Raw genomic sequence first — 22659 nt, 5'->3', positions numbered from 1 at the left:
CTCTTATGCCATGTATAGTGTAGTTAATCTCATGTATTAATGCGCTTTTTGCAGCAGCCTTCACTAGGAAAAATCGGCTAAACATGACAAACGCATCTCTAAGGTTCACAATTTCTGCTTTATTTATAACCAACAAAATAACCGGTAAAAACACGTGAAAAATCGTGTGTTTTTTTACATTCAATGTTGGGAAATCCGAGTGTCAGAGGAACCGTAAAGGCACCACGGGGCCCTGTGACGTCGGCCGCTCCCCTGCGCTTCCTCCAGCAGCCAGTCAGAGAAGGGATGCTCTGAACGCAAGACTGCAGCATCTTCACCGAGAACGAGCAGGACAAAACGTCTCTTTCTCCGAGTCTTCCTCCAGCTCCGCGTCTCCGGACCCTCCTCACCCACGCGTCACCCCTGGGTGTCTTCACGACTGGAGCCAGGACAGGATAAAGAAGAAAGAAATTTGTAATAGCCAGACCAATAACGCATCGGATTTTTTTGTATTATTATTCCTATTATTATTCTAATTATTGCTTCAGCGACATTTCCCTTCTTTTTCTGTTTTCCTCTGCTGACTTCGCCTCTTTGTCTTTCGGTGCTGTTTTGGTTTTTGTTTTATTTATTGTTCCGTTCCGCTGTGTTCGCAGAGGAGCGCCACCATCCTGTGCTGCCTGACATGGTTGCAGCGGAATGATACACATATCCTAGCATGCATATCTGAAGGTTGATGGAAGCTTGACGATCCGTTTGTACGTTTTTTTAGTTGCCTAGAAGACGCTCCATCTGCAGAGGTTTCGGATTTTCTCCCTCTTCTGAGCCGCTCCAGCGTTTCTTTCTTTCTTTCTGTCCCCCTGCGCAGCATCTCTCTGTACGCACGGCGCACCACGGAGAAAACGCGCAGCCTAACCTACTCCGTCCGTAAGAAACAGGCGTATTTTCCGATTCCTAACGCTTTCGCCTTCTCCGAGGACTCATCTGCTACGGCTACGCTGCGTAAAAATACACGGAAAAGGGGGATTTAAACGCAAACGCAGCCCAAGCATCCAAGAGCAAGCTCGAAAATGATGGCCGGCGGAGCAGTACAGCAAAACGGCATTTTCTCAAATCCTCACCATCACAATCAACAACCACACATGGAGTCCGATCCTCCGGACTCGCGTAAAAGACCCCTGGAGACCCCGACGGAGGCCAGCAGCACCAAACGCACAAACACGGGAGGTAAGCGAAGCGATGGGGATGCGGGAAGCTGTGCGGGGTTTCGGGTGAACGCTGCTTCGTCCTGAAGGCAGGCAGAGAGAAACGAGAGCAGGTTGATTCTTGATGCACAGAGTGGCTCGGCAGCTCCGGCCACGAAATATTCAGTTTTGAATAATGATTAAAATTTTTAGAGAGAGCGGATTTTTGTAACCGCTTCGTCATGAGTCGTTTTCCATCAGCATTAAAATAATCACGGGTCGCCGCTTTTGATGGAAAGGAAACAATGAGGGGGACTGAGGTGGGATTTGGAGGGAAGCCGCCGGTTTCCCCTCATGCATATCCTGAATGATTTTGCCTCTTTAGATCAGCCGAATTGGGTGTATTTTTTTTTCTTTTTTATTGCGCGCTCAGATTTACGCGCAGCCACAGCGGCCATGCTGGAGCCAAAATAAGGATGTAAACAAGTGAAAGCCAGATCAGGCTGGTGCGTGATCGCGAGGGGGTCTCATCCCGTCGACGGATGACCTTGTGATAATCTCACACATCAGCCACCATCGCCGCTTTGTGTACAATTACACAAGCGGATAAACAAGCGGACTCGTATTAACAGCAGGCCTGTGGCGAGCCGTAGAGAACAAGGGGGGGAATCCAGAGCAGTTCAGAATGCGACAGTGTCTCTGTGTTATTGCAGCATGTCACTGCCAGTATATTTTTATCGGTGCATTTACTGTCCTGATTTTAATATCCTGCAGCTAAGAGGGAGAGGGATTTTTTCTTTTTCTTCTTGTTCTTCATTATTCTCTGGTTGGATGAAATATGGATATGTCACCATGGTAATCACCATATTTGGTTTTTGTTTACATGCTGTCATGCGCCAAGCATTCCCATCACCCGGCATTACAACCATCAGTAGCCTATCCTGGCCATGCACCCCCATCATGGACATTTGGACATACAATACACCTTTAAATGTGCTATTTCAAACAACTCAGCAAGGAGATGCTGAAGATTTAGGAGATATTTGAATGTGCTGTGTAGCCCACAACATGCCCTCGTTATTATAGGGGACCCAAACTGTTAAATCTGACTGTCAATGCAATTTTCATGCAAAAATGAGTAATATTCTAAGAGTGAGCTAGCATGTAGCTGTTGTTAATGTTTAATTTGAATGAAATATTCTACATTTTGTGCCAAATATTAGTCCCACCAGAGCCAAGAAGACTTTAAAATGGTGTTTAATGTTACATCTAAACTCTAAAATGTGTTTTCTGTTAGTATATCTTTAAAGTAAAAATAACATGTCTAAATTGTTATGATTCGTTAGGATGAAGCTATTGATAGCTTAAAAAATGAAGAGGAAATCTCATTTCACTGTAGGTTTAATAAGAAATGAACCCGGATCACATTAGAGGTGCTCAGTATGACTGATGTGTCACTATTTATGAGCTCCACCTCACAAAATGTATTTAATGCAAATATGATGGCTTTGTATTGAGATATGAATATAAAACATGACACATTTTTAAAACTGATGCCTTTTAGAGCTGAATGACAGGAGGCGCAGCATGAAAACTGTCTTTAGTATCCTTGGAGTCGGTGTCTTTTCGTAGAGTTTTGAATGACCTGCTCTGCCAAGGACAGTACAGCAGTGGACAGTCATTTTTAACGGTTCCTTCAGGTCCCGGCAGGAACCTCAGTGTTCTTCCTCAGGAGTAATAATTAGACGGAGTGTCCGGCTGAGAAGGGGTGAGCCACAGGTTAGCCAGCAGTGTTTAACTGCGGATCGATGCAGCACTCTGAGCACTAAAGGCTCCTCCTCGCTGTATGTAAAGAAAAAAAAAAAAAAAAACGAGGCTGCCTCTCGGGACCTTCCTCTTGCCTGCGTAACCGTCAGGCTGCTCGTCCATTTAGACAAATGAAAAGGTTGGAATGATGATGATGATGATGATGAACACAGCCGACCAGACTTTTACTCAGGCGGAGAGGGCCACCGCTCTGCTGCCAGGTCAACACTCCCTCAGCCGGCAGCATCAGGATGATGAAACCAGCAACATTTGGTTGAAAATGAACCAGTCGCTCCCACACTATCTCACACACTCACACACACACACACACACACACACACACACACACACATATATTTACATATATTTACTACACAACTGCCCCCTAAGATAAGAATCAGAGTTTGGTTCCGGGTCTTTTGTGAAAATTTTTTGCACTGACAGTTAATTCTATTCTGTTTTTTAAAAAATGTATTTTTGTTCCAACTATATGATCTGAGAATTTGGTCTTGATGATCTCTTCTATGACTTGAGTTATTTGGATAACAATGTTGCCTAAATAGATCCTTTATTTTACAGCTAATAAGATACAGGAAGTGTTTATAATTCTGGCCCTTGACGGAGAAGAAAACTTTCATCACGTAGAAGCTGATATTTACCCACACAGAGATTATGTTTTTGTATTTCTCTATATTTATTTAGCTGCCCTCGGGCTGCAGTTTTGAAAGTTAGAAGTCAAAGTGCTGCTAAGAGATCATAACATTTGGTTGTTTCTCTTAATGATTAGTTTACGCCACACACTCCCCACCCCTGTGCTTCCTCTCTCTGTAGTGGCCTTCCTGCAGCCCCTATTTGAAACTGAAGGCATTGTATTCCCTCACCAAGAAACTGAGACTCATGGTAAGACAGACTTTGATTTTGATCTTCTACCTGTTTTATAATCTTTACTGTAACATTCTTCAATGCAGGACCGACTCAGCAGTGACAACACGTACTTGTTGTGTTCTTGCAGGCCAAAAATTCTGCACAAATCCAAATTTTAGGGGCATTTTTCCAAAAAAAAAAGAGGTGGTCTGACTGCTGCAGGGCCTGACATTTAAATAGGATTTAACATTTAACACCACTCATATTCTACTCATGATTCCGGATAATGCATGCTGATATTGTTTATATTGTATGTTATCAGTCCCATAAACATCCATTGTCATGCTTTTTATACAAATTTCAGTGTTTCTTTTGTCATGATACCCAACATTACTGCACACAGGATGACCTTTGACCTCATACTAGCCATACCATCAAAGCATTTGGGTTTATGACTGCTGATGTATTGTTGAAATGTGCATTGACTGTTTATGAAATGTGATATATGTGACGGCTACGGTATGCATCATGCAGCGGCTGTTGAGTGAACGACTGAACAGGTAGATGAGCAGAGCTGGAAAAAAGAGAAATAAATTGGAGCTATTTGTCTTTATAAGGTAGCAAAAAAAATCTGTCATTTTTTACCCAACAGCTGCAGCAGAGAAACACATCCAGATGTAAGCTTTAATGCCCAGGCTAAGTGTTTTCCATTCGTGTCAATCAACCCTGAATGAGAAGCGAGGCTAGGCATTTAATTCAGAGATGACAAGAGGAGATGGGATTTTTTCCGCCGGGTTTCCAGATGGTTCGGGTCCGTCCGAATGTGTGCAGAAAACGTGGAGAAAATGGCAAAAGGCGTGAGACGGAAGGAGCCGGTCAGCTGTCAGACGGTAGATACGGGACGACATGGGACCGCTGCGGCTTCCAGAGGTCATAAATCACAGCTATGGCCCATAAAAAGCTGAAGGTCTTAAAGACGGAAAGATCAATGAGTAGCTGCAGTGGCTGCTGTTTGCGGGGCCCAACCCCCACCGGCCGTCTAATCCACCACCACCACAAACCCATTCTTATCTCTGCGCCTCCCCCCCCCCCCCCCCCCCCCCAATCACCCGACCCAGCGGGGGTCCCCCCCCAGCATTAAAGGAATCCATGTTTCCTTTCTCATATATGATCAGAGACGTGTGTTAATATTTGATTCGGTTTCAGATGTTTAAACTTAGATTATTTACAAAGCCGACTGTGCTCACGATGGACGGGATGAGGGAAAAATCCATCCAGTAATTTCATAATTTATGCATCTGTAGCCACTCAGGGTTCAACTGAAAATGTGTTTATTTGTGAAAAATACTAAATAATCAAATCTGAATCTCATTGAACTCATAGCGAGTTTGGCCAGAAAGCTTCAGAACATTAGAATATATAAATGAGACATTAAATCACCGTAAACATCTCAATAAATTACTTGATTTGCCAAGAACAAGAGCTGAGTTGCAGTGTTTAGTATAAACACGGGTTATAAGGTTAATGCATATATTTACATTTCATTTTTAGCTATCGGTGTTTTAAAAATATGCACATATGAGTGGAAAAAGTGTACATCACGACTTCAAATCTGATCCATAAGGCATGAAAAAGACCCACACAAGTCACTATTTATCATACATTTTCATAATTCTTTAGTTCCTATTGCAGTGCATGTTGCAGATGCATTTCTGTTATAAAAGTGAATCGTCTCGAGGTGAAAAAGCAGCATCCAGACAGGTACCGTATACATACCCAGTACACCTGAAGCAGCCTTTCAGCCTAATAGAAATGACTCCGATTCAGTCCACACAAAACAAATGCAGCTTTCAGGGGAAAAAAATTGCTTGTATAAGCCATTAAGAAGTCTTATGTAAGCACAAACAAAATAAATTAGATCTTTCTTTTTTCGATTTTCATGTAGGTGGTCAGGAAACGAACATGTGAGTCGGGCGCCTACAGGTTTAAGAGTCTTTGCTGACCTGAGACATTTTTCAGTCCTTTCATCATTTTATATTCTAGTTTCTTTTCCTCTCTTCTCCTGCTGCCTGAAAGATATAATGCATTCATTTAGTAAATGGATGGATTGGCAAGCCGGTGTTGGGGAGGAGGGGGGCCTTGAAATGCCCTTGCCAAGTGACATTAGGGGACTAGACTAACAGTGCACTGGAAGATTTCTCCCTGAGTGTGTGTTGCGTGGCTGTCTTTGTGTTTTATGTCCGACTTGGGCTGCACAAAAAGCTGAGATGAAGTTTAATGAGGGAGCCGAAGAGGTGTGCTGCACTGCAAATGCATGCACGCGCTTTACATAAAGGCTCACACGCTGAGACGAGGCCTTTGATGATATCGATCGGAGTGTTTTCTGTTGCTCCCAGAGCTGAGCGGTGCAGCTTTTTTTGGGCCGTCCATACAAAAGGAGGGCAGCCTTGCTTCGCATTGATCGGCTGTCCGGCTGAGGAGGAAGCAGCCCCACGTTTGGCTTTGAAACAATCAAAGACAGACTCCAGCCGCAGGAGGCTCAGCGGCAAATACTGCGCCAGTGTGAGCAGATTGCACGAGAAATACGCTCAAATGATCAGCTATCAGAACGGTTGGGATATTTTCTCGCTAAATGCACAGTGAGAGTTAGACACAAGGAGGTTATTTAGGCTTTGGTGTGTTCCCAAACACGGCGTTCTCCTCTGCGACACGCCTGTTTTGTTCACTTGCGAGTCCTCTCTCCGCGTTTCATTCTCTCCATCCTCCTCTCCTCCTCGTCCATACTAATCATGCTCTACTTCAGACCATCACGACTGCGCCCTCCTCCCCGTCCTCCTTCACCCTCGTCCTCCCATCATCTCCACCCTCCCTTTCATCAATCGCGGGCTGCCATTGACGACGCGCACTCGGCAACTATTTCCGAGGCTGTCAATCGATTCGCGATCCGCCATCGGCAGGAATCTGCCACCAGTAGCTGCGTCTCTCCTCCTTCTCCTCCTCCTCCACTCGCTCCTCTTCTTCTTCTTTTTTTTAAGCCACTGCGTCAAACTAAAAAAAAAAAAGAAGCCATTGTACAGGGTGGGGTGAAGAGCGCTGAGAGGTGGTAATATTCCCACAAAGGGAGGCGTGTGATTGGAGGAGCGAGACTTCGGTCACAGCTAGCCGGTCGCTGATAGGTGAGTGGAGCAGGGCGGCGATAAATATGGATGAGGAGGCGATGAAAGGGCCGATGCAGGGAGGAAGACTGGAAGGGCCCCCTCCTCTGAAACAGCCCCGAACAATACGCACCAGTCTTCACACACAGGAGGCAGAGAAAAGGAGGCGGCCGCTTCGGTTATCTTTGTTAGCCGCCGTGTCTGCTTCGATTTCTACGCAGACGCGCTGACGACGACGCAGCGTCTCAGTACGGAGGCATCTGATTGGTTCGCCTTCAGACCTCTGTTGAAACCGAATTTCTGCAGCAGGATGTTGTTCCTCCGACAGATTACGCTGTTGGGTTTGTGATAAACTGGTGAAGGAATTCAACCGTTTTTCGTCCTGTAAGCTTTATTTTGCGAGCTGGTATGTTTTAGAATTCCACATTTCAGAGTTGGGCATCATAAAAACAAATCAGTGTTGGTATACTGCTGGTGTTTGAGTCCCCTCGATATCTTTAAGGATGCCTTTTGGTGGTACTGACATCAAAATTTAAATGAAAAGACCATTTTTGGAGCAATTCTGAGTCACTTTGATGAGGTTATTGGGCTGCATCCGTATCGTCTTCAAATGTTTGATTATTCAGAGAGTCATGTATATTCTAAATTCTAAATTACTGGAAGACAGGAGGAAAAATGAACGATTCAGACGCCGGAGAGGCCGAGAAAACGATAAAGATAGAGAGATTTCCTCTGCTCCCCTTCCTCTGCGGGTCCCTGGTGTTTATGAGTGACGATGGCCATCTTTCAGAATCAAGACAGCTGGTCAGAGCCTCGCTGCTGGAGAGCTTTACGTGTGTGTGTGTGTGTGTGTGTGTGTGTGTGTGTGTGTCTGTGTGAATGCTACCTTCCAACAAAAGACAAAGACAAAGCCTGCCCCCCTCCTTTAACTCTCCCTGCTTAGGGGAGATGAATATTTTCCAAGTCCCCAGAGCTCAGATTCCCCCTTTTCACCCGCCGAGGCTGCGATCACACTGCTGCACTTTCAACTTCTCCCCCCCTTGTGTCATGTTTACAACTGACCCATATTAGTTTTTTTAAAAAAAGGCAGATTGTGATATTTGCTGCCAGTTTCCGACATCTGTCATTTTTTTCCTTGAGTTTTTTAGAAATTCCCCCTAAATATTTAATCATGTCAGAGCTGAAAAATATCCGAAACGGCTTTAAATCAAGTTTAATCCTTATTTTAATGACTGTGTTAGTTCTGTTTTCTATTAATGTGCAGATGTGTTAAAAAGTTGTGGGTGCTAAGTTATAAATTAGATTTAAAGAATTGTACTGACACAGTTTATCAAAGATTTAAGTCAAGATCCTAGATGATTAAAACAAACTGGTTAAAATAAGCTTTTTGGAAATTGGCCTCTTCGCTTGTTTTAATTCCGTTTTCCCCCCCCCTTTGTCTTTGTTTTTTCCTGTTAGCTGGTAAGTCGACACTTCATCCACAGCTTTTATTTTGAAAATCATTGTTTGAATAAATTACTGTAATTGAATTACAGCAAAGCAACAAAACATAAGTAAACACTGTGATGAGTATTTTACACTTTAAAGAGACAAGTTACATTAAATCCTGCAATTTATTCGCATGATGTGTTGATACACATCAGAGAAATTTAGTTTGATGACACAAGTGCAAATTTCTACCTACAAGCAAAGTACAATATTAGCTTCAGTTTGCATTTCACTGTGGTGTAAGTTCAAAATAAGAGTCCATACAAGTCACTTATGCCACTACAGTTCTATACATTCTGTTGGACTTGTTTAATACCTAGATTTCCACCGTTTGTAAGCATTTAGAATCGCGTTCTAGAGGACAAAATTGCTCATTTTTGTCAACAAAGACAACTGCCAGCTGCTGTTCTCTAAAACTAGAACCCATTAATAGAAAAAATGCAGCAAACTTCAACTGACAACTGACTTCAGATTCGTGTGTGAGGAAACAAGAAAGGATTTGCGATCCTCAACCTTCCCTCTCCGCCTCGGCAGGCCCGTGGACACCAGATCCGGGGATTTGAGCCCCCTCAATCCCCCCTCAGCGTGGGGAGCCTATTCTGGGCCTGGCGGGTCTGCAGGGGCCTTAGCAACAGATTGGACTGTTTACCCGGCCAGTTCTGTTGTGGTGCAGCGGGATTAATTATTTATTTTAAACAACCGCTGCGTCTCCAGATCCCCCCTTTCTTGACCCCACGGAGGCTTAGAGACGAACACGCAGCTCTTGCCGGTGTTTCCTTTTGTGTCTGAACATAAACATACTCACATATTGGTATCGCGCAACAGGGCGGGGGACTGTGTAACATTACATCGGTGGTGCAGGTTCCAGTTGTTTCTCGGACTTCTGCGTTGACCACATTTTCACTGCATCACGCAGAAAAAGATGCACGATTTTTTCAGTCGAATCCTTCTGACATGCAAAAGGAAACGTGCGCTTCCTGTGTTGTAGCTGCAGGGATTTGCCTGCATGTGCATCGCTTAGAGGAGTGGAAACAAAGACCCTCATCACAGCGACCAGTAGGGAACCCTGTAGTTACTCAGCTGCAGACACACTGTATCTACACAAACAAATGCGTACGCACCGTCGCCTGCAGTAATCAGTGGTTTGAAGTTGTAATTTCTAGATTTTTCAGTTTAATCTCTTACTTTTTTAACTCTGCGGCTCAGTTTTTGTGTGTTTGTGGGATTGTTGCGGTTTGATGTGAGCGCTGGAGCTTTGCCAGACAGTGAAACTATGCAATATTTGTGCACAAGTACATGAAAAATACATGAGAACACAGTCAATTTAAGTGAAGTTATTTTATATATCCAAACAGTTGAGCAGAATATACAGAGACTTTAGAGTGAATCAGTGTAGAGGTGAGGCAGTGGACATGAAGGCCGACATGTTCTTATAAATTAGGTTAAGGTCTTCTGAGGCGAAAGCAGCCTTGAGCGGCTTGTTGTGGTTGTGAAAGTTGAACATTTTCTCTCTTGTTGGTCTAACTTTTTGTATTTTTCACCATAAAAACCATCAACTGAGCCAATATTATTGATATTTTCTCACCATACACATAATGTATCAGGTTAAAGGGGTTTATAAGGAGGCAGACTGACTGTAAATAAGACTGTAGCTGCTTATCTGCTGCAAGTTAATGGGTCAGGAAGATTTTTCTGTTTAATTTGTTTTACAATATCACCTATTGTACCATGAATGAAGATACGGCAATGCAACTATTCACTGAAACCATCCCTCATTCTGAAAATAGACAGAAAAGTTGTGTTTAGATCAGACTTAGCAGCCTTAGGGAACACCCACCACATGGGAAAAGAATCTTTTGTGCTTTTTTTAATTGTATTTGCTTTAAGTCCATTGAGCGATATGTGTTAAAAAAATAGCTGTAATGTATTATGTTTCATTCATTGCAGTTTTATGGTAAGAAGAGAAACCTACCGAGAGAATGCAACAAGCAAATTAGCTTCCAATATAACTGACATAGCAAGTAATTTATGCTGTAATAATGATGCCCATCCACTGTTTTTGTGTCTTTGTAGTTCTGACAGATTCTGACCTTATTTTGAAATTAGTTTTGATATTAGAAAACCTCAAAATAACTTAGTTTGATGCCACTAACACATGGATCTGCCAACAAACAATGCACAGTCTTATTTTAAATATTAAGTAGTTTTGTTTTAGCGTGCATTACACTAAATTTTTGATTGTACAGCTGGAAGTAATGGCACAAAAATTAGAGAATTTGAGTGAAAATATCAAACCGTCCATCTGAAGTTTGCACCTTCCGCTGCTATTTGAGTCTTAAATCTGTTGCAAAATTGGACTTTATGAATGACTCACGCAATAACCTGAACCTCCTTATATCATCATCGCATCCCGAAATGTGCATCTTTTTTAGAAAACCCCACAAAAATCCCCCCTGCACTCTTTCTGACAGATAAAACAGTTGGAACTAATCAGTAACAATCACCGCGGCTGTAATTATGGTGTTTTTCTTGTTCTTATTTGGACTGAAAGTTTACATGCTCATTATGTTGTCAGCATGAAAGCGTCGCTGCACACGGAGAAGAGGGGGGTGAGGCTGAGACGCTGGATCTGTGATGATTCTTCATATCAGAAAGTGCAGAAAATAGTCGCCGAGAACAATGAGTCTGACATCACGCCGAGAGAATCCGCTTTTCTCAACATTCGCTGCTGTTATTTTATCAGATTTAGTCAGCGTGAACCTCAGGAGGTGACGGCGAGCATTTCTACCCCAAATATCTGGAAAACTTTCCTCCTTACAAGAACTTTACTTTTTCAGGTCATTTTGCTCAAACACCCACCTGCAGTTTTTTAATTTGACGAGCTGAGAGAGGGAATATCATGTGGGTGAGCGTAGCGTGACTTCTATTGGATTTTGAGGGGAGTGTTGACACCGACGGGTCAGACTCGACCAGCCGAGCCTCCAGCTGATTATGATGTTCGGGCGGATCGACACGCAGCAGCATTACCTGTATCCTGGGATGTAGGACGAGTCGCCTGGAGGGTGTAACTACACATGACAAGAAAAGCAATCAGAGAGCGCAGGACTCCGCCAAGGCTGCTCAGTCGTATCATTTCTGGTGGATGAAATCTTGAAAAAACAGTGTGGCAGAAATCATGGCACTATAGAATATGGCCATTTAATACAGATGTACCAACAAACAAAATGACCTTGCACTGAGCACAGGCGTGTGTTTTGCATGTGTACGTTATGTACGGATACTGAATCGCATGACCTAAATATGCAGCAGGTGGTGGGAATTGATGGGACTCAGAAACACCACCACAATTTAATCAGTTGTTCCTTGAATCCCTGCAACAGACTGGCGACCTGTCCAAGGTGTCCCCTGCCTTCGCCCGAGTCAGCTGGGATAGGCTCCAGCACCTCCCACGACCCTAGTGAGGATAAAGCGGTGTATAGAGAATGGATGGATGGATGTTCCTTGAATGATTTCTGACGGATAAGTCCTGATAAGTCCACAGTGGTGGATTTGTAGTAGGATAGCGATCATGTGATCTTCAGCAGGCAGCTGATGTAGTGTTCACTTGCTGTCATAGTTACAGTGATGCAATGATACAGGAATTTTTAACAAATCCGTGGATCCAGACTATAAGCCGCATCATTGCCAAAATCTAATCAGTTGATTGCTGTGTCATTTTTGAAGTTCCCTGAAAATTTCATCCAAATGCATTCGTCCGTTTTTGAGTAATGTTGCTAACAGACAAACAGACGGACAGATGTGCACCGATTGTCACAAAGCTCCACCGTTCCTTGGCAGAGTAATTAGGATTTGTTAATGCAGCAAGTACATAAATGACATTTTTCTGAATCTCAGGGGTTTGATGTTGGACTGGGAGGACACCAGTAACATGGATGTCATGCATTTATGGTTTGCTTATGGAATAGCTAACGGTACGTGAACACTGGATCTGTCAATTTCCTGCATCCCATTCATTGTCTATGTGAAACGCACTGCATTGTATGTTTATTTCCATTGCGGTGCGTTTCAAGCTACGATCCAGTGCATCTCCCCAGAACTAATTTGTATAAAGTAGACTTGACTTCTACTTTATGCAAATTCAATGCAGAGCATGGAGGTCTGACGCGTCACAAAACTTTCCTATTAACACTTAAACTAGCTGTCGTTGAACTAATGAGGACATATTTAGGAACTGCACAGGTTATTTCTCACCTTAAATGCTTTCAGAAAGACTTTTCGCTAAAGTGTTTTCAAAATAAACGACAAAGTTTGCAGCTGAGCCACCATGTTGGTCAAATGCATCTGCCACACTCAAGCTGAAGCGCTGTCATGCGACCGCTAGTGACCCGCTAGTGACCCACCCACCAAGCGGGCCATTTTCAGATGTGGTGCGTTTACATGCGGGAAAAAACGGATCTAGTGGACAAGTACCTTAAGTTTAAACTGCCCAAATTATTTCATGAGGTCTTATTAACCAAACAAGTTGTGAGGCAAAATGTTAGCAGAGTTTACAGTTTCAAAGACCCCTTAATGCCACATTAATGTCATTCTAAGAGCTTCAAAAGAGAATTTTAAACTTTCGCAGACTCTCATATGTCAGAGGATGTTTTCTAAAAAAGCAGATTCACCTGATAAAACTTGAGGAATGTTGATAAAACTTTGCAGCGCGGTGCAGCGTGGGAGGAAGAGGCAGGAGCAGCTTTCTTTAAAAAAAAAAGAAGAAAAAGTTCATATTTATGAAAATGTGAGTCAAACCTGCTAAAGGCTGATTTCCAAAGCGCAATCCGACCCACTGTTACATAACACAGATAACAAGCTGAGCAGTGGAGCTCTGCAGTTCTGTTTAACGATATAAGGATGACTTCAGTAACATGTGGATAATACGGATAAACATCTGTATGAGTTTATAGTATTAACACCTTTTTAGTGTGGAGAGCTGCTGTTTGAGGAATAAACAGCACGTAAGTGGAGGCAAAATACTTTCTGCTTGAAAAATGGTTGTTTTTTCCCCCGAAAAATGTGATTATTTAAAATTATATATTTTGTTCTCACACAGGATTCACATATAAATCCATTTTTTAATGCTCGCCATGGTAACATGTACAAGCGTTACCATGCAACAGATACAAGAGATGAACATGAGTCACTCATTACATCCTCTTCTATACAAGATGAGTCACGTTGCCAAGGTGTGTAGGCTTGTTTATGAGACGTCGGAAACGATCTGTTTGCGGAGGAGGTGTTTCTGAGTGCGTGTCACAGACTGGCTTTTGTACGTGTGTGTGCGTGTGTGCGTGAGAGTGTGTGTTTCGTATTTACCAATTCCCCTGCCTTATTAATACGGGCTGGTTATAATTAGCCAGCCTCCATCTAAAGCAGGTCAGTCCGAGGCTTCGTACCCTCAAAGTGGGTCACTGCGGATGGAGAGAGGAGAGGAAGAGATTAGGAGGGAGACGAGAAAAGAGGATGAGAGGAAGGACGGGAAGGTAAAAGAGGAGACAACAAAAGACAGACAGTTTCAGGACACAACCATGTGACATTTTCTCAGGCTACAAAAAACAAAAAAAAAAACCAAAGCGCTGCTGCTGCTGTTGCCAGCGAAATCAAAGAGACTCAATCAGCACAGTCAACGTTACATCATTGTTGTTGCCATTTGCAGCTAATTACCGATAGTCATCTTAGCCCGAGGTTCCCTGAGATAACGCCGTTGTTACCGAGATGAAAGTATAAAGACAGACAAGAGAGAGTTACTAATTTTTTAATTTGCTTTTAAAGAAAAACATACAGGGTTACAGACGTATAAAAACAATACAGTAAAACAAAAACAGTGACAGAAAATGAATTCTAGTTGGGTTGAACCTACCCTACAGTGCAATTATTTTAGTAACATGCTTATAGTAAAAGTGCCTGATTTTCTCAATGTTCACAGGTTCGATTGCTAATCAGCCATGCATTATGCCAGGTGTGTCAAAATCATCTCAGTTCAGGGGCCTCATTCAGCCCAATTTGATCACAGGTGGGCTGGACCGGCAAAATCAGAGCATAATATCCGATAGATATGGACGACTTTAAATTTTTTGTTTAAGTGCAAAGAAGTTCACATTTAAGGAATTAAAGGCACTATAAATACAGTTGATTATTATTATTATTATTATTATTATATGCAAGGAATTATCTTTTTACAAAACATTATGACGACAAAAAAATGGGCAAATGACTGAAAAGAGACACAAATGACAAAAACAGTGAATAAAGCAAAAACACAAAATGCCAAAAATAAGGCAAGAAACACAAGCAAGACAAAAAGGAAACACAAAATGAGAAAAGCATGAGACAAATGACAAAAGTCAGACAAAAAAGACAAAAAAACAACAAAAATAAGACAAAATATTACAAAAGCCAAACACAAAGCGACAAAATATGAGACAAATGACACGAAACAAAACAAAAATAAGACAAAAAATTTACAAAGCAACAAAAAACGGACATGAACCAGACAAAAAAATACCAAAAAGAAATAAAACGACATATAAATGAGACAAACGACAAAGTCAGTCAAAAAACAACAAAAGAAAAAAAAATTACAAAAATATGACACAAAATGGCAAAAGAACAACGAGCAACGTAGTGTTTTACTTTATGATCAAAGCAACTTGTCATGGTCTAGAAATGTTTTTAAATATATAGTTTTACAAATTTACAATTTGCAGTTGTCTTTTCGGTAATTTCTACACTTTAGGAGGTCAGGCCAGATTAGACCCTCTGTCAGGCCAGTTTTGGCCAGCAGGCCGCATGTTTGACACCCCCGCCTTATACTGTCTCTTAAGACTGACGAAAGTGGAGCTTTCTCTGATGGCTATCGGTAAAGTATTCCAACCTTTAATAGATGAGGCATTCTGTGCAAAGGAGGACTTTCTAGATGTTGCTTCAGCCCTGGTGGCTGAGGATGAGGAGCGAGTTGTGAAAAATTGATCTCATGAGGAAAAGATTGACGACGTGCTGCAGAGCAACAGAAGTTTAAATCAAAACCTCCTCAACCTCCAAAGTACATGACATCCATCTAAAATACAAGTTCAGTTAAAGTTCAGCGTAGAAACCAAAAGGGTGCACAGGAAATTAATCTGAAGTTCTATAGACTGTGTTGGATTTGCTTGTTAATGTACAGTAGCTGACCTTTATAACTGAGCAGCTGTCTGAGATAACCGTCCAGCATCCTCAGGAGTTATGAATGAATCCAGATTTTTCTTTCAAGCCTCGTCTTCTTAGATTTATTATCTGAACAGATCATGTATGGTCCTGCTTTTGAGAAATGCTCCTACATCTAAGATTTAAAGTGAAGAAGAGACCAGGAAAGAGAGAACGTGGATGATAGAAGGATTCCAACTCAAATCATCACATTTTTTTACAACAATTTCCGCTCCACCATCTCCGATTTGGCTGAAATTTTAATAGCATTAGGTATGGATAATTCTAAAGATATTTGTGAAATTCTAGGCTGATATATTAAGTACTTTCCAAGATATAAAAAAGCACAATTCCTTGACCCTTTCAGTAAATTTTTTTGTACATTGGAATTTGAGGCTGTTTGAACGACAATATCTCAGGAACTATTAAAGGTAAAAGCCTGAAATTTTCACTGTTATTTCTCATCATATTGTTGATTCAGAACCATCTTTGAGCTCATACTGACAGGAACAATGGTAATGCAGAAGTCAACTAGTGGCATTTTTTAACCACGAGGCTGCATGATATCATAATACAAAACAAAACATTTAATTCTAAAAATGCTTCCTTATTGTAAAACATATTTTTTTCAGCTATATTTGGAGAACCATTTTGAAACTCCAGAACTGTGTATTACTTGGATTAGATTACCTAGTATTATGTTTGTTTTTGTGGTATAATCTGCTCAATCAGTTATGAAAAAATTCAACAAAACTAACTTTTCATTTTTTAAATTTTGTTTGTGACCAAGTTTTCATATTTATGTTTCAAATATTCTATTTGTATTTTTTTGTATTGTTGTGACATGCAGCTACAAAATCCTCAGAAAATATCACTGGTCGACTTCTGCATTATTAGTTTATTTGGTAAATTGTGCTCAGATTTTTTTTATTTATTTTATTTTTTATCCCTTATTAATCCCACGAGGGGAAATTCTGATTTTCGCATATCCCCCTTCATCTGGGGGGGTCAGAGCGCAGGGTCAGCCGCGGTACAGTGCCCCTGGAGCAATTAGGGGTTAGGTGTCTTGCTCAGGGACACATCGACATGAGCACGCCGGGCCGGGGATCAAACCGCAACCCTCCGGTTGCGAGATGGCCACTCTACCCACTGAGCTGTGCCGTCCCAGATGGGACTTTTTCTTATTTTTTCATATTTCTACTTGCCTATAATTAGACATAATTTGATCGACTTGAATGAATGACACGATGAGAAAAAACAGTGAAAAATTCAGGCTTTTAGCTCTAATAGTTCCTGAGATATTGTTATTATAATAACCTCAAATTGAATGTGTTAATCTAGCTAAACCTTCACGTATATCTTTTAAGTATCTACTGATTATTTAAGTTAATTTGATTTCAAACATTCCACAGTATCATAAAGACAAAAGAGAAAATATATACACAACCAAAAAACCAAGCCAAACCACATCAAGTCAAAAACCTGTTAAATATCTGTACATCTCTTATCTTACTGTTTCCTCTTTACATCAATACTTCTACTTTTAAACTTCTTTGGAATCTCCAAGAACACAGATCCACTTTTCCACATTATTGTAGTTTACAAGCAGCCTTTTTCAAATTGTTGTACTCCTTTTGAGATCATCATCCAGACTGTTTCAGAAACATCTACTCTTCTTAGTGGTACAAACAAATGGCTTTTAAATGGAAAAACTATAACGTAAGAAAGTTCAAGCCAATCAGAGATGATCGAGCAGAAAGTCCCTGATGATTTGAGATGATTCCTCATAGTAGGAGGAAGAAGTGAAGGTTCATTATCATGTTTTCATTTTGGAGTTTCAGCTCCAGCTGGTGGGCTAAAAAGTCTGAAGGGAAGATCGTTTAATTTAACACAAAATCAGACTTGAACACCTCGCTTGCTAAAGCACAGCAGGGAATTCAGATTAGCGGAAGCGTTCAACCAAAAAAAGAGGCTAAACTTTATTGGATGAATTAAAGCTGAGGTTGGTTTCTCGCTCCTCTACATCCATGTTGGAGCTCCCTGCAGTTTGTATTTCATCACTGCGGAGCGGAGGAAGGCTGAAGGGCGTGTCGGGTTTCCTGTCTGTGTGCTCATGCTTTGACTTGGCTGAACACCCAGAGATGAGAATAGAGCCCACCCAGAAACAACGAGCCCAACTCCAGCTCAGATAGTCTGGAAGCAAACGTTTTCTCACGTTATGTTTGAAAGAAGCGACGTCGGACTCTTTAAAAAAATGATGAGTTGCACATTAGGACGAGGTTTGTCCGTCAGAAGATGCTTTTTCTGGCAGTCGGTTTACAAGAAATCATTTCAAACAGCAAATGATGAACTATGTGGGCTGCTCCGCATCAATAAAGCTGCGACTCTGGGAAGCCACTGCAAATTAAACTTTCCAGAGTGATTATAAATGCTATTTGTCATGAACTTCTTCAACTTGTTCACCACTTAAAATCTACTCTCTTTCTTTACAGTAGTGTGGAATTCCAGCGGTCACAGCTCCGGTTATTTTGTGTAATGTTGAGTTTCGTATTAACAGTATCTAAAGTTGTAAATGATGCTGACGTCAACACATGAATTATAATTATGACTCGGAAAGTTCTGAAATGTTTCTGACTTGCCACTTAATAAGTCAAACGTTCTCAGTATAATGAAACGTCTTTAAAGCACCGTCTTTCCGTCTCAGTTTTCTCAGCAGTTTGTTCGAGGAGGTTTAATCCAATCATGCAGTTTAAGTGAAAACACCTGCGTGGGTGTAACATGGGTGTTAAAAGTATTAGGTGGAGATTACGCAACATCGCCGGCGATCCTGGAGGAAAGTTTGGGTTACAAAGAGCCATTCAAACAGAGATTCATGTGTCTTGTTCAACATTTTCTTCCTTTCTGTGGTGGTTTTTATTCCACCTGTTCAGCCTGGATTCTTGTAGATGTTTGCAGACTTTGGAGACCTAAACTGACCGAGTAACTGAAAACACCTGTGTGGATGTTTTCTAATTAGATGCATTGTCACACCTGCGTTCTGCTGTTGTTTTGTGTCACCTGGATTTAATGGGATTTAATAAGGCTCGATATGGGATCGTAAATCTTCCGTCTGCTTGTTCTCAGTCTGTCGTCCTACCCAGGTATTGTACTATTATATATTTAACGTGCACTTTTGTCCTCGGTTGTCTCCAGTCGTTCACCTGGGTAGCAGACAAAGACGAGCAGAGTTAGAAGGTGTCGCGCCCTTGTGAGGAAGTGAGCCCCGAACAATAATCCTATTTTAATCTGCCTCCTGGGGTTACGTGACCTGGATTATCAAATATGAAGAACGCTGCTCGGGAGGGAACCGGAATCAGTCGCAGTTTAAAGACACACTCAGATATGAGTTAGAAAAACGATGCGTACGGCAGTTTTTGTTGGATTCACCACTGCAGAAAGTAGATAATTAAGATTTAATCTGTAGAATTGTGGAATACAATATTGAAGGCTGAAGAAATTATGGATTTCTGTTCACCCCGTGTGCTCTCGTTATCTGTTTCCCTAATAAATAGTCAATTTTCATTGAATTTCACAGCATTTTTTGATAATTTCGTCAATCATTTAAAGACATTAAAATAAGTGTTTTTCTACACTCAGATTTGATTTTTCCTTTAATATTTGTTTTTTATTGGAAAATATTGGTGACGTGTGACAAAGAGATAATATCACATAAAATATGCAAAACAAAAGCTTACAATCAGAAGAAATTTTGCCAAAATGAACCCCAGAAAGACAGGATTTTATTAAAAAGACATCACGTCTACTTCACTGTATTTATTTATAGCTCTTTTTGGATCGAAATCTGCAATTTGGCAACTTCAGCGTCCGTTTTAGGAAAGAAGAACAGACCTCATGTCTCGACAAGAAGGAACGAGGAACCGAGTGTGAGCTGCTGCTTTGTTGACCTACAACATGTTGATATTATCGCCATGGAAACAAAGGCTTGTCTATTTCAGAGGAGGAATATGCGTTTTCTCTCTCGTCGGGGGAAGCAGCAGGCTGCGGAGGGTCAACGTGTCGGTGTTGCTCGCTGACATGTCGACCTGAAGCAGCGCTGCGTGTCCTCGCTCTGAATAAACCCGATTCAATTAAACCACGCTCTGACCTTTCGCTTCGTCCTCCTCCTGCTTCGGTTTGGTGTTTTTTTCCACAAAATGCCGGAGCCGTTTGCTCTCCATTTTTAGGGGATTCGGGCAAATCACAAAAAGCAAAAGCATCAGCTTGAAAATGTCAGACCTCATTAAGTCACTCGACACACCTGTAACTCCGGTTGTTTTCAATTCACATGCAAATATAACATTTCTCCAGAAACACACGGACTCTGGAGGTTTTTATTGGTTCTGAGTTCATTTATTACTTCAGAGGAGATCATGTGGATGCTTTATAACGCTCCAGAACTCATGTTTAAAGATGCTTATAGTTAATTGTAACCAAAAAAAAAGGCGAGAAAAAAACTCATAGGTTTTTGGATTGGATTTTTTTCCATGTATTGCTGTTGATGCAGCTGTCAGTCCATGACAAATGTAAAAAAAAAAAGTTTCATCGAACATTGGAGTTGCTTTTCATTTTCGGCACATTTAGTTTTCAGTTTTGGATCACCAGAGGCAGCCGTTGAGAGCAGGACTCGATGTTAAAATTGCTGTGATATATTCTTTTACTACTTACCCTACCATTCTAAAGTTTGGGGTCACTTACAATTGTCCTTATTTTGAACGAAAAGCAGTTTTTCTCAATGAAAATAACATTAAAATAATCAAAAATGCAGTCTAGACATGTGGTAAATGACTATTCTAGCTGGAAACGGCAGATTTTTAATGGAATATCTCCATAGGGGTACAGAGGAACATTTCCAGCAACCATCACTCCTGTGTTCTAATGCTACATTGTGTTAGCTAATGCTGTTGAAAGGCTCATTGATGATTAGAAAACCCTTGCGCAATTATGTTAGCACCTGGATAAAAGTGTAAGTTTTCATTGAAAGTATGGAATTGTCTGGGGGACCCCAAGCGTCTTTGGTGAACCAGTTAACATTCAAGACCAGAGGAAACCAAAGCATGTTTCAGTCTGCAGAGGAAGTAAGAAAGAAACATGAACATGAGGAGAAACTAGTGAACATTTCTGACTTTGAAGCTTGATTTGCCTCAAAGGGGCTTGATATATTAGCTCCTTTTTCTGTTGCGAGGCCACCTCCTTCCTGAAAATCCAAAATGCATTTCTTCATGCCTGCGGTCAGCCAAGGTTGGAGCTGAAGACAGTCAGCAAGAAGGCCGCATGAAAGAAAGCCACATCTCCTCCGTTCTTGGATTCAGGTGCAGCTCCATGTTGAAATGTCTAAATAATAATAATACAAAATGTCTGGATCCGAGCTCGGCTGCTTTGTTTGTTTACGCGGGTTTATCTGCACATGTTAATCAGCGTATGTGTGCGTTCACGTCCACAAAGCATCGTTTGAATCTGGTTAGCTTTAATAACAAAATCGACGTCTTCCTCGGTTCTCTCGTGCCAAGAACTAGACGGTGACGAGGACCAGATTCCTCGGGCCCCGACGCTGAAATTAGATCAGGCCAATCTGCGGAGAGTGTTTAGAGGCTCGCGCAAATGGACGCGGCGAGAAAAAAAAAAGAGGGGAGAGATAACGCTGGCGGGGAATCATCAGATTATGGAAATAATTAGTTGTCATGGATAACAGTCATCATTTGATGTGATTGGGTGGATTTGTGCAGCTTTGGGAATCTGTGGAGAGGAAGGAAGGAAGGAAGGAAGGAAGAGGTGGGGGGTTCGAGGAGGAAGAAGACAGAGAGGGGGGGAGAAAGACAAATTATTCTGCTTTGGCGTAGCGATGCGGCACCGGCTCGCATCTGTTCTGTCAGACTGTGATTACTGACAAACACTTTCCCTCCACTTCACAGTTTACACTCAGTCAAACAACATCATCCCCGTACTGGATGGAGCGCCAACAAAACTGGTGCAGTTTCTGCAAACAAAAGGCAAACATGAGGGCAAAGGTTCAAAAGAAAAATCTAATAATGATGCATACTGTAGCCTTTATCCTAATATTTCTCTGCAGCAGCTGTGTTTGTACTGAAAAGCAACATGAGGTGCAGTAGCTCTCTCTCACTGACTGTTTCCTGTTTCCTGCTGCAGAGGAAGGCGAGTACTTCCTGAAGGTTTTGATTCCCAGCTATGCGGCCGGTTCAATCATCGGGAAGGGAGGTCAGACCATCGTCCAGCTGCAGAAAGAGACTGGAGCCACCATCAAGCTGTCCAAATCCAAAGACTTCTATCCTGGTAAGAAACCGCAACAACCCCAGCTGCTCATGGATGGATGGATAGAGGGATGGATGGATGGTGAGAAAGGGAAGAAACATTTCATCCTGAGATGCTTTTGCCCTGTAAATTTACTGTTATTTATCAAGTTTAGCCACACTTAAAGATAAATTATTGAAATACTGTCAGCAGCTGTTAAAATTATTGTTAAAAGATGCATAGAAGCAAAAAATATTGCTATATATAAAATGCACAAAACAAAACAACAGCAAAAATGAAGAAAAGCAGCAATTTTTTTCTGAAAATGCTGCCTGTGTTGTACTTTTTGTGCAACATTTGACCAACTATGCAGACACATATCACAAACACACATCATCTGTTAAGTTTTTTGTCAGTGTTTATATGTTAAAAACACACAAAAAGTGATGTTTTGCTTCATTAGCAGTGCAGTAAAAAAAAAAGAAGGAACAGATGGTGAGTGGATGAATGAGAAGCAGTGGAAACAATCAATTAGCAGGAAAATGAAAGGATTTGTGGATGGATGGATGTTGGAGTTGGGAAAGTGAAGCAAAATTCTATCCTGAGATACTTTCACACTGACAGAAGATGTTAAAATGACATTTACAAGATGCATAGGAGCACAAAGTACTGCT

General features: G+C 41.5%; 1 protein-coding gene across 1 annotated transcript in view; it reads left to right on the top strand.

Annotated features, from left to right (window-relative positions):
• The first annotated feature begins 257 nt into the window (after positions 1–257).
• The window catches only part of nova2 (NOVA alternative splicing regulator 2), a 103515-nt gene continuing 81113 nt past the window's right edge, over positions 258–22659 (top strand). Inside the window, 3 exon segments of the mRNA XM_022194157.2 lie at positions 258–1206; positions 3801–3869; positions 21884–22027. Coding sequence (XP_022049849.2) covers positions 1050–1206; positions 3801–3869; positions 21884–22027 — 370 coding nt within the window. The 5' untranslated portion in view covers positions 258–1049.

This window comes from Acanthochromis polyacanthus, chromosome 13, assembly GCF_021347895.1.
Source record: "Acanthochromis polyacanthus isolate Apoly-LR-REF ecotype Palm Island chromosome 13, KAUST_Apoly_ChrSc, whole genome shotgun sequence".
NCBI lineage: Eukaryota > Metazoa > Chordata > Actinopteri > Pomacentridae > Acanthochromis > Acanthochromis polyacanthus.
This window is presented reverse-complemented; position numbering and strand designations above follow the sequence as displayed.